This window comes from Bufo gargarizans, chromosome 4, assembly GCF_014858855.1.
Source record: "Bufo gargarizans isolate SCDJY-AF-19 chromosome 4, ASM1485885v1, whole genome shotgun sequence".
NCBI lineage: Eukaryota > Metazoa > Chordata > Amphibia > Anura > Bufonidae > Bufo > Bufo gargarizans.
The window spans coordinates 230,744,388-230,757,462 of NC_058083.1; the positions used below are offsets into that span (position 1 = coordinate 230,744,388).

A 13,075-nucleotide genomic window follows, 5' to 3' on the forward strand; every position below is an offset into this window, starting at 1 on the left:
GGTCTGTGGATGCATGATGCCCGGCTGCACACATCGCCGTTCGTGCCCAGCGCCGCCTTCTACTCCTCAGTGCCTCCTCTCCCTCCTCCCGCTTTGAGATCCCGCGCGTGCGCACAGGCTCAGCCTGATGCGCCATTGCGGACTGCTGGTATCGGCTGCTTCTTGCACTGTGCGCACGCGCCGAGAAGGGGACACTGCTACAGGTTGCCGGAAAGGTTTACTGCGAGTAAACCTTTCCAGGATATATTGTTTCACATGCGGGCGTCAGGGAGTCGCTATCTAATAGCGGGAGAATCCCTGAACGTCCAGGAGACTTGAGACCCCTGATAATGTGAAGCAGGTAGTGCAGCCAGGACAGGCCCTCCTCTCTCGATATCATGTATAGAGCCGGGTTCCTCCACCCGGACCTACACAGCCTTCAATATCGCGCAGCTCTTCCTTCACTCCTTTCGGCGCCTTCAGGACTAGGAGGGAGGAAGTAAAACTTGCAACAGCTCCTGCCACAGAGCCACGTGGGGGGCAGTGTGAGTACAGGAGCTTTATGTTGGGGCCCTGTATGGTGGAGTATTGAGTACAGTGAGTCTATGTAGGATGAGGGTGATACTCTTACCTTCATCCTCAACAATATAATTTTAGCTGTACACTTTGTTGGGCGTGGCCTATTTTATGTAGGATGGTCTTTAAAAAAACGTACATGCTCAAAAATTTCGGACCCCCCGTAGACAAAATTTCTGGGTGTTCCCCTGGCCACAGGTCTCTGCTATTTGAAAAAGCAGAGACCTGCTGGCCATGACGTCCGCTGCACGTGTAATCGGGCGCCATATCGCTCCAAGGCCGTACACGCATGGTTCTGGTAGCGAAAGGGTTAAAGGGGTTATCCAGGAATAGATAAGGACGACCAATCCTCAGAAAAGGTCGCCATTACCCCATGAGTGGGGATCTGAGTCCCGGCACCCCTGACGATCAGCTGTTTCAGGGAGCTGCCGCACTCGCCAGAGCTCTGGTGAGCACAGTCAGCGTCTGGCAGCTTTCTAAGCACAGCGCTGTAGATTATATAGCAGCTGAGCTTGGAATTGCAGCTCAGTTTCAATAACTTGAAGTCACATGGCCTGGAAAGGCTGCGGCACCCACAAAGCTCCGGTCTCTTCTAACAGCTAATCTTGAGGTGTCCCGGATGTTGGACCTCCACTGATCTGATATTAATGACCTATCCAGTCATTGGTCATCAATATAAACTCCCAGAAAACCCCTTAACAATGGAGGTGTGATCTGATGTCTAATTAACATTGGGGGTCTGATCTGAGGTCTGATGCAAGTCTGGGAAAGTTTGGTGCCAGCTGGTAAGGGTCATACTGGTGGTCACACAGCTCTCCCAAGCAGAGATTGTATATCTTATATTCACAGGGGATTCAGGTTCGATGAAGATTTGATGAAAAATATTAAATTTTTATTACTTTCCTCCTCTAAAACCTAGGTGCGTCTTATAGAGCAAAATATAGATACAGTATTACACCTCTACATTTGTAAACACAGCATAAATGAAATAACCATATAAATTACACTAGTGCCACTAATAATGCAACAAGTTATTATAAATGTGACTGTAGCACAGGACTTATTTTAGGAAAAGAGATCAATGCATAACTCATTAATTTTGATGTATGATATAATCTGTTATGAACAGATTAGATATAAAGCAGAAATATAAATTTGCTTGATAGTTCAATGTGAAAGGTTGATTCACTTGGAATATTAGGTTGGGATTAGCATTTCAATGTGATATTTTGATTTTGTGTCATAATGTTTTGTTATGTGTCAATGATGTGCACATGGTTGGTATGTATATAAGTGATGTGATCACTACACAGTGCTCCAGACAAATAAATAAAATAAAAATATCTAGCAGCCATTGGCTCCTGAACTAAAAAATTAGAAGCCAAATCGAAACCGAATCAAAATTTTGGTATTGTGACAAAGCTATGCCGATCAGATCGGTGTAGGGTTGTGTCGATATAAAAATTTGGATTCGCTTTCGACACCATAAAAAAGTATTGTGATAATACCATGCGAAGAAGAACAAAACAAAAAAAGAAAACAAGAAAAAAAGCCACGTGCATTCCACATTTTATGAAATGTTCGGCCCATAATAGAACAGTCCTATCCTATTTTTGGGCTGACAAGGTGACAAAAAAATGGCGAATCACATGGTTTTATTTATTTAATTCCTCATAGGAGATATTTTTAAATAACTTAATAGTTTGGGCTTTTCAGACGGAGCGCTATGTAATAGGTTTATTTATTTTATATGTCAGAGGGGAGGGGGGGGGATTTAGCTGCCCCGGGCTTTGTGCACACAGCAGCAGGGAGCTTACTATAGCATATAGAAAATTGGACCGGCACTCAAAACATTCTGAGAGCAATGTGGAACCACACAGATTTATTGAATCACAATGTACCTAGGTACTATACATCTAATATATAAAACACATAAAATATATCGATTATATGGAATAAGTCGAATATATAGAATCAAATATATGATAAATCGAATATAGAAAATCTAATATAAAAAATTTAAAATAGAACTTCAATAAAACATTCTGAATCTGTTGTTGCTTTAGTTTCTTATCTTCTTATCAAGACTTGTCTGTATAGGTAAGAGTCCCAGTAGCAAATGTCTAATATCAATCTGTATGCGTAGGACCTCTAATCTTTATGTATAAAGGACACAATTTCACCTTAGTTTCAAGCTTTCATAATCAATCGGTTTTACCCACTTTAGAGCGTGGCTATACACATTTGTTACTCACGATACGTTGCGCTGGTCAAAAACTTTTTCTGCGTGTAGAGAGTTTTTTCAGTGGCGTCCCACAGCTCACACCACGCTCCAGCAATGTTGGTTTCGTTTTGCAGCGTCTTTCGGGATCTCGGCACAATTCTCGTGAGACTTGGTCCGTCTATAGGTTTCATAAGTGAAGCGATATTTTGCTCCTTGATAGTAGAATTTAATACATGGCCGTGTATGATGTGTAGTCTATTTAACGCACAGATATTCCGACCAGACGCGTTTCGAGATAGCTTATCTCTTCTTCAGTGGGTCACCTGTGGTCTGAACCTCTCGACTTTTATACTCTCTTCATCCATCCTTAATTGTTCACATCAGGTTTTAACATGTGTTGGTAGTTAGATTAAGTGGTTGGAGTGTCCAATTTTTTTCAAAGCGAGGGTATCCGATTTTATTATTATTTTTTCATAGCTACAGATTTTTTACCAAACTTGTCTGGTGCAAAAAGGAAAAAGGATATATCGCATCTACATTAAGAACAGCGGTTTTGAATCATTTCTAATGGATACAATATACAGTTCTACATTCAAACAGTAGGTTATTGTTGCGTAATTCATGCTTCTCTATTTTATCCTTAACTCATTTCTGGTCCGATATTATTGCAGTTTGCCAACCACATTCATATTTTTCAATTTTATTATCCTTTGTTTTTGGGCTCATATCTTTATAGTGATGTGTTTTTCTCAGTATACCTGCGTTTTTTGTAGTATATGTGCAAAAATTATTAGTGTTCTGCATGTGAAATTTTTCAAAAACCATAAAGTGAGTATTTTATCAAATTTCCATTAGAAGTGAAATGAAATATATCAAAGTGAAAAAGTGCTGTCTTTGTAATTCTAATGTGTGTGTGACACTTCATTAAATATTTATACGTGACGGTGTCACTAATATAGTGATATTTTTGAACACTGGAAGGATTACTATCAATAATCATGTGAAAATGAATACATACAATATCTGCAGTGATGAACCAACGGTTCAATTGAACCCAAAAATCTCTAAGTCGGAATTCAGAGCAGCTGGGAGAAGGCTACCAAATTCATAGATTCTCCTAGACTCTGCTGCGACATTTTCATAATGTGGTTGCCTCCTCTCCAGTGTACGTCTACCTTCTCCAGGGCCACATAAGAGATACCCCTGAAGTCACTATTGTGCGCAATCTTAAAGTGCTTTGATAAAGAATGGTTCTCAAAGCCCTTCTTTATATTGTTCAGATGTTCTGAGATCCTTACTGTCAGGGGTCTCTTAGTTCTGCCAATGTACTATTTCTGGCAGGGGCACTGGATAAGGTAGACGACACTGGAGGAGTCACATGTAGGACAAGCCTTGATGTCTAAAGCAAAGTCATTCTGAGTGGATTGGACCCTAGTGTTTTTTTTTCGGGAATGTTGTATTCCTATGTCCCAAACATTTCCCACACCTAGAAAAACCATTCATATTTAAACCATTTTTGACGTGTGGTACTTTCTTTCTTTGTGTAGTTTCTAATAGAGGGTGCAATCCTTAACCCTAGGTTGGGTACTTTGGTGAATGTAATAAGGGGTGAGGTATGAAGCATATTCCCGATTAAACAAAGAAGACTGATAGGAAGGCATATTTTCAACCACGGATACAGAAGTGGCAACTTGTGAAGGGTATGAAACTGTTTTTTGCAGTTGGTTTATTATAGGTGTTGCAGATGTATTTATTGTCCAGTCGTGAAATCTTTATATCCAAGAATTCCGTGGACTCCTGACCCACTGAAAAAAATCTCTACATGCAGAAAAAGTTTTTGACCAGTGCAACGTATCGTGAGTAACAAATGTGTATAGCCACTCTCTAAAGCGGGTAAAACCAATTGATTATGAAAGCTTTTAACTAAGGCGAAATTGTGTCCTTTATACATAAAGATTAGAGGTGCTACACATGCAGATTGATATTAGACATTTTCTACTGGGACTCTTACCTATACAGACAAGTCTTCATTAGAAACCAAAGCAACAATCGATTCACAATGTTTTATTGAAGTTCTATTTTACATTTTATATATTTGATTCTATATATTCGACTTATTCCATATAATCGATATATTTTATATTGCATTTTATATATTAGATGTATAGTACCTAGGTACATTGTGATACAATAAATTTGTGTGGTTCCACATTGCTCTCAGAATGTTTTGAGTGCCGCTCCAATTTTCTATATTCCATATTATTATCGAGAATAAGGGGTGGTTCTTTTTGACCTGAGCACCAGTCGTGATTATCCACAGTGGGCCATCTGTTTATTGCATTCAGCTTACTATAGCAGCCAGGGCTTCAGGAGCGTCCTGGCTTCCATGGTAACCGATCGGAGCCCCAGGATTACACTGCTGGGGCTCAGATCGGAACTGCCACTGAACCACCAATGATTAACACTGAGTGGTTGGCGGTGGGGAGATCAGCACACTGCACAAATAATGTTTATTATACTGGGGTTAACTGCAGCAGATCGCAGCTCCCTGTCAGAGGTCGGGTGCCGGCTATTTGATTCCGGCACCCGCCTCCAGTATTTGTAATATTTGTATTAACAGGTCAGTTATCTTCACAGCCCCTCCTCCTCCTGACTCTCTACTTATTGGCGGCGGCAGCAGCCCAGGAGGGAGGGAGAGACTCCTTCTCCACTGCGCTTCTAAGAAGAACATCTGCTATCATCTCCTGTGCGCCGCCGCTGTATTCAACTGTAGAGCTGCGGGTCTAGTCGCAAATGGCGACAAGACTAAGAAGTCTTGTCGCCATTTGTAAATTCTGGATCACCATCTGGAGCCCTGCTACACTGCTGTTATGCTTGAGTAAAGCTTCTGTTTCTCATTGAAGAGACAAATGCTGGTGAACAGAGACTTACTGTATGTTCTTACAGGCTCAACACACGAACCATGTATTACATGTCAAATGGGACATTAACTCATTAGGCAACCTCTTTAAGGCAAGTCAATTTTAGGATACGTCCACGTGGGACATAAAATGCAGCGAAAAATTTAAACAACTCTGTGCAACATCTGCATGAATAAAATGCAGATTTTGCCATAGATATGCCTGGGAGAATTGCTTGGAATATAAATTGACATGCTGCAGATTCCAAGTGCACACCACGGGTCAGATTCTGCTGTAGGCTTTCTCCACACCGTGTGGAAGAGATTCCATTGCTGGTACTGTACAATGCTGCTATTTGGCATATACCACATAGCAGCAAATCTGCAGTGTTTACGACACATAATGGATAGAAAGGAAGACAAATAATGGATACCTTTTCTGAGTCAACCTTTCCCTTTGTAAATTCCAGCTTCCAGAACTGTAGAGCCTGTTCTAGTGTCAAACCAATGGCTTTGAGGAACAGACCGTATTGCATGCGTCCACCATGACGAAGGTGATGGTGCTCTCTCAAAGACTTGTGCAATTGACGCATGCAGAGGGGAAATGATTTTGTAGCAAGCTGAAAGAAATATAGAAGTTCAGTACTGCTGAAAAGTATTTGCTTTACACCTTAACTACTTGCAGATATTACTAAATATTAGGGCTGGAACGATTACTCGATTTTGTCGAGTAATTCGACCCAAAAAAATCATTGATGCTAATTTATTGCATTGAGGATTCGTTTGTGTCATGTGACCACGGAGCGGGAGTGAAGCACTTGTTATTACTTACCGCTCCCTTGACACCCGCCAGCCCGTACCACGCTGCACTGGATCCTGACACATCGTCAGGTCATAGTGCAAGTACGGTAGGCTACTATGACCCGACGCTGTGTGACGTCAGGATCCAGTGCAGCGCACGGAGAAGAAAAAGGAAGGAGCTGAGGCGTGGCGCCCCTACAGGAAAGGTAAGTATTTTATTTCACTGGCGCTGGGGAGATTGCACTGAAGGGGGACAGCTGGAAATGGATGGCCAGATGGGAGTGGGGGACATGGAGGGGCTGATCTGGTGGACATATATATATATATATACACACACACACACACATACACACATCTCCATCTGTGATATCTCCTGAATTCTCCTGTGACAAGACCTCACAGCATTATGATTTATAATGCTACGTGTCCCTGCCTGATGTTGGCTGTAATGAATTGTACTGACATAATGCATACTTTATTACAGCCACACATAATGCATACTTTATTACAGCCAATGTCAGGCAGGGACACACAGCATTATAAATCAATATAATGCTGTGAGGTCCTGTCAAGAGCAGAGTTTAGGCTGGGAAAACATGCTCCCACATGGAGAGTTTTCTCTAGTCAATCCTAGACTAATGGTTGACTTACATTGCCCTATTGTTGGGCAGAGTATCACGGGTGTACGTCCGTATGATGATCTGCCCGTGTAAAGGTGCCATAGATTACCTGATAAACAAAGGAAACGCTTGTTCATCGAGTGAAATTATATTTTATGCGGACACCTAAATCGTAATTTCTGGGCAGCAGATCATGCTGTAAAAACAGCACTTTGCTGCCCAGAAATAATTTATCTGTATGGGGATGAGTGATGGCAGTAGCCATCGCAAATCTCCATATAGTGAAGGGGATAGCAGCATGTAAAAGCAACTCTTCACCTCCAATGACGAGCAGGCAGTTGTCAGGAAGGAACGCTTCCTTCCAAACAGTCTCCTGCAACATCAAGCCGCGTAAGCCCACCTTGAGAGAAGACAAACATGCAAACAATGTTAATGCAGAAGATATACTAAAGTAACCCATGTGAAAATGATGACCCCTTAGGCTGGGTTCACACCTGAGCGTTTTACAGCGCGTTCAAACGAGCTGTAAAACGCTCAACACATGAAAACCAATGCTTCCCTATGGGAATGGTTCTCACCTGGGCGTTTTACAGCGTGTACGATCGCGCTGTAAAACGCCCGACGCTCAAACAAGTACTTGAGCTTCTTTGGGGCGTTTTGACGCGCATTTGTGGCCATAGGACACTGTAGTCAATCACTCAAACGCGCGTTTACTATTACAAAAAACGCGCAAAAAAATGCGCGACTAAAACGCGCGTAAAACGCGCAACGCTCAGGTGTGAACCCAGCCTTAAAGGGAATCTCTCACCTGGATTTATCATTTTAAGCTGTCATCATTGCCATGTTCAATAAAGTACCTTATTTCCTGCAGTGGTCTTCTTTCTTCATTTCGTGTTGTCATTTCGATTTTAAAAAAAAGCTCTGTTATGCAAATGAACCTCCAAGGTGCTAAGAGGGGCGTTTTCTTTTCATCTCTGGAGCCCAGTAACGCCCCCCTGCAGGGCCCAGACTGCGTTAATTTGAAGCCCAAGCACGCCTCCTGATCCAGAAATATCTTCCCACATCCAAGGCAAACGGCACCGCCCCCTCAGTTACATCATCTTTAACCTTCCAGATACGCCCAGTTACGCTGACTGCCTGCATGATCATAAAGCTCCTGAGGCAACAACGCTAAGATTACCTCACTGGGCTCAGCGCATGCCCAGTGACACTTTTGAGGCTATTGCCCTGAGGAGCTTTATTATCGCGCAAGCAGTCAGCGGCACTGCGCCTGCGCCAGATTTCCGGTGGCAGACATGAAGAATAACGAGGCATATCTGGAAGGTTAAAAACGACGTAGCGGAGGGGGCGGTTGCCTTTGCCTCGGCTGTGGAAGGATATTTCTGGATCAGGAGGCGCGCTTGGGCTTCAAATTAAGGCGGGCTGGGCACTGCATCGAGGAGTTACTGGGCTCCAGAGATGATAAAAACACCCCTATGGGCACCTTGGAGGTTCATTTGCATAACAGAAAAAGATCTTTTAACAAAATGACAACACAAAATGAAGAAAGACGACCACTGTAGGAAATAAGGCAGTTTATTGAACATGGCAATGGTGATAGCATAAAATTATAAAATCAGGTGACATATTCCCTTTAAATGAGGAATCATCTGAAATGAGTTTTTCCAAAACTTACCGCATCAATTTGGTCAAGAGAAATTTTTCCAGCATTTTTTTGCGAACTAAAGTCTTGCCCAGTGTATGAATGACTAGGAGGAAAAACAATAAGAACAGTTACCTGCTAATTCACTGCCAAGCAGGAAGACATTTAGATGAAAAACAGAACAGTGAATTCAATGGAAATGAGAATAGGTATTAAATAATGTCACTTTGTAAGGATAAATTTAAACGTTAATAGTGTTGCTCATTTCACTGCTCTTCTAAAGGTGCCCTGTTCCCTGCCACTTCCTATTCCCATTGAACTGGAAGAGGCCTGGTCTAGTGACTACTGCAGTCACTGGCCTCAGCAGTCACGAGACCAAGCAACTTCCAATGCAGTAGGGACTGTAGGAAAACTAACAGATGAGATGCATTTTTTTTTTTTATAGCCAAAAGGTTACCACCACTGAGGCTGTTGGTTCTTAAACAGCCCCTTGAAGCAAGGCCGAATATATAAAGATACCCTAATGCCCTTCATATTTGAGGATTAGTTCTAGTTTTTCAGCATAAAAATTAAATCAAGTGTAAATGTTTTATTTAAAACTTTTAGAATTCAGTACAAGGTACTGAATAGTAGGTCAGGTCGAGAGTTCTATGGATAGGGTCATCCACTGATCCCACTCCATACAGCTAATACCTGGCTGCAATGATCGATAGTTTAAACCCTCAGCTGCTGCAGTCTACACAGGCTGCAGAATCAGACCTGCTAGACAGAGGAATTCAGGGAATTAGATATGTTGCTATGGCAGCCTGGGGTCTTGTGAAGACTCCCAAGCCTGTCATAGCGAGCAGCCTGCAAAGCCGGCCTTTATAAATCCCATAAACTGCATTAGTATTCTATAGCGATCAGAAGACCATATATACAAGCCCCCTAAGTGGACTAAAAATTACAGTAAAAAATTCTAAAAAATAGACTCAAAAACATAAAATTCAGGCAGTCCATAAAAATCCAATACACTGGAAAAGTATTTGACCGCAGTCTATGGTACAAGCAGAAGACTGCATATTCATGCACTTTTTAAAAAATGGAAAAAAAACAAAAAAAACACTAAAAATAGTAAAAAGTCAAAACCAACCCCTTTCCCAATTTTACATACAAAAAAATTAAAGCTGAACACGGACATACCCCAGTTTTTACACAGGCAGGTCCTCTGACATGAGGCTCTTTTTTTTTTTTTGATCAAATCTTTTTTATTGATTTTCAATAAGATTTTATACAAACAATCCCCCCCCCCCCAAAAAAAGGGAAAAAACATAAAACATAACCCTTCCCCCCACTCCCTCCCCACACCCAAAGTCTAGGGGTCGCTGTTGAAAGAAAGTCTCTAGAAGAGGCATCAATGGTAGCTTCACAGTACTCCAAGAACCATAGTCCCAGAAGATCTTCAGGATAGGCCATTGCCCGTTTTTCCATTGGTTCTCCATTATTCACATGCATATCCAGCATCCACTCCTCCTATCTCCCAACCTTACTCACAGATCATCGTACCACACGTACCCATCTGCATTCAAATCAACAAGTTTATTACATTAAACCACAACATTATAATGTGATATCCAAAGGGACCATATTTTCTCAAATTTCTTATTACTCCTTCGTTTTTTGGTACACATAGCTCTCCAGTCTTACTAGCATACGAATCTTATCTACTAAGTTCTGAATAGCTGGGGGGACCAGAGGCAATCTAGTAAAATGCAATTAGCTTCCTTGCCTGGTAAAGGATTCTTGTGATCGCTATTCTAATCTCAGAGGTAACTGGTATCTCCTTGGTATATCCCAGAATACAGATGGTAGGAGTTAGTTCAATAGCTACATCAAACACATTACTGACTAAGTTCCCCACATCAGACCAATATCTTCGCAACCTTTGGCAATTCCACATTAAGTGAATTAAATCAGCATTATGTGCGCCGCATCTAGGGCAATTATCATCCGTCCTATACCCCATTTTGTGTAATAAGACTGGAGTTCTGTACACTCTATGCAGTAATAGCAATTGTGAGACTCTGTGGGCCTCACTTACTGCTACCACTGTGAAATCCTCCAATACCTCCTCCCACTGCTCCACAGTTAGGTCCGTGACATCATGTTGCCATTTGGGATACAACTGCAGCGGATGAGCCTTGTGTAACGCCTCTATCAAGCTCAGATATAACAAAGATCACCCCTCTTGTATCCCCCAGGGAGGTAATATGAGTAATAATCGGATGTGAATCAGCAGAGACTATTTTCTCCTTACTGTCCTGCGTTTGTACAGCATGTCGTACCTGAAGGTAGACATAAAATAACGTCTTAGGTAGACCAAACTTTTGCTGCAGCATAATAAAAGGATTTAAAACAGTTGTTCTCATATAGCAGATACATTCGATTAAGACCATAGACGTCCCATAATTTCACATTAGTTACCGTATTTAGCTCTTTATACAGGTAGTTAGGCCAGATCGGGGTAAGTTGGGTGTACCCTTGGATTCCCACAATCTCCTTAGCTTTCCACCATACTATGTGTATGGTGCGTAGGATATCATATTGCCTACCCTTGTCATAAAAAACTCCACCTTCCAAAGCTGCCATTACATTCTTAGTACGGATAAGCTGTTGCACAACCCGTCCAGCAGTGCTCAACATATCTGCCTCTCCCCATCCCCGAAGATGTTGTAGTTGGGCCGCTATGAAATACATCCTTGGGTCAGGGACACTCAACCCCCCCATGGTTTTGGATCTGCACAGCACCGCAAGTTTAATTCGGGGTGTTTTCTTTCTTCCAAATAAGGTCTCGAAATATAGCATTAATAGAATTAAATATTTGTAAGGGGATCCAGGTCGGGGAGTTATGTAAAATGTACAAAAGCTGAGGCATAAGGATCATTTTTAGCAAGTTGGTACGACCGATGAGTGACAAGGGAAGCCTAATCCACACTTGGACCTTCCGTCTGAATTTATTTAATAGTGGTAATAAGTGCAAACAGATAAAATCCTGAGAATCTGCAGATACCTGTATACCCAGATACTTAAGAGGGTACAACCTGCAAACCTGCAGTAAAACTATGATCCCTCTGCGAAGCGTTTCCCAAAGGCATTAGCATTGACTTTGCCCAGTTAATAGTCAGGCCAGATAAACGCCCAAAGTCATTAATGATTTGCATAGCTGCCGGCAGAGAGGAAGTCCAGTCATCAAGAAATAACAGAAGGTCATCTGCATAGTGAGCAACCTTTTCCGTTACTGTCCCACAAGTGATACCCTTCACCGCCTCTGCCTTTCGGAGAGCCTCTGCCAAAGGTTCCACCGCGATTGCGAATAATAGCGGCGAAAGAGGGCACCCCTGCCTAGTCCCCCTGTGCAGTTCAAAGGAGTCAGAAAGATCGCCATTCACCTGTAGTCTAGCAGTAGGGCGTGCATATAGTAACTGGACCCATTTAATAAACCCTGACCCGAATCTCATGGCTTTTAGCACATGAATGAGGTATCGCCATTCCACACTGTCTAATGCTTTGTGAGACGCGACCGCCGCATTCGACGCATGCGTCCGGCCCACCTGAATGTTCAGGTACAGTCGTCTAATATTCACTGCCGTTGACATGTTGGGTATGAAACCGGCTTGATCAGAGTGGACTACAGATTTAATCACCCGATTCAAACGGTTAGCCAATACCTTCGCCAACAGTTTAATGTCCACCTGCAATAAGGAAATGGGTCGATAAGATTCTGCCTCTAGGACGTCTTTTCCCGGTTTTGGGATAACCACAATAATGGCATCATTCATAGAAGCTGGCAGGGCCTTACTAGTTTGAGCCTCTTTAAACACTTCTAACAACTGGGGCAGGAGTACTGAGGAATACGTTTTGTAAATTTCAGCTGGTAATCCATCCCCCCCAGGAGCTTTATTATTAGACATGTCTTGAAGCGCCATTTCCAATTCTATAAGGGAAATGGGGGCGTCTAACTGGGATTGCTGGTCCTGTGTAAGAGAAGGGAGATCAAGTGGGGTTAAAAAGTCCTCCATCTGAGCCTCAGTGGCAGTAATTTTTGAGGAGTATAGATTTCAGTAAAAGGAGGACATAATTTCTACTACCTGCTCCGGGGAGCTACATACTAACCCTTCTGAATTACGTAGAGCTGGTATAAAGCTAGACTGATATTAGGCCTTAGTCAAGAGAGCCAACAATCTCCCTGTCCTTTCACCCTCCTCATAGTACCGCTGTTTTTGAAAAAAAAATCTCCTGTTCTGCGCATTCACCAATAATCTGTCATTCAGTGCCTTTTGGGCCTCTGTCCACTT

The 13,075-nt window shown here is 42.3% G+C and overlaps 1 protein-coding gene across 3 annotated transcripts in view; it reads right to left on the reverse strand.

The window, feature by feature from the left end:
* PRIM2 (DNA primase subunit 2) overlaps positions 1-13,075 on the reverse strand; it is a 203,700-nt gene that overhangs the window by 69,797 nt on the left and 120,828 nt on the right. For all 3 annotated transcript variants that reach the window (XM_044291652.1, XM_044291653.1, XM_044291654.1), the window contains 2 exons: positions 8,775-8,847; positions 6,113-6,298 (listed from right to left, as the gene is read on the reverse strand). In XM_044291652.1, the coding sequence (XP_044147587.1) occupies positions 6,113-6,298; positions 8,775-8,847 (259 nt within the window). The remainder of the gene's footprint in view (positions 1-6,112; positions 6,299-8,774; positions 8,848-13,075) is intronic.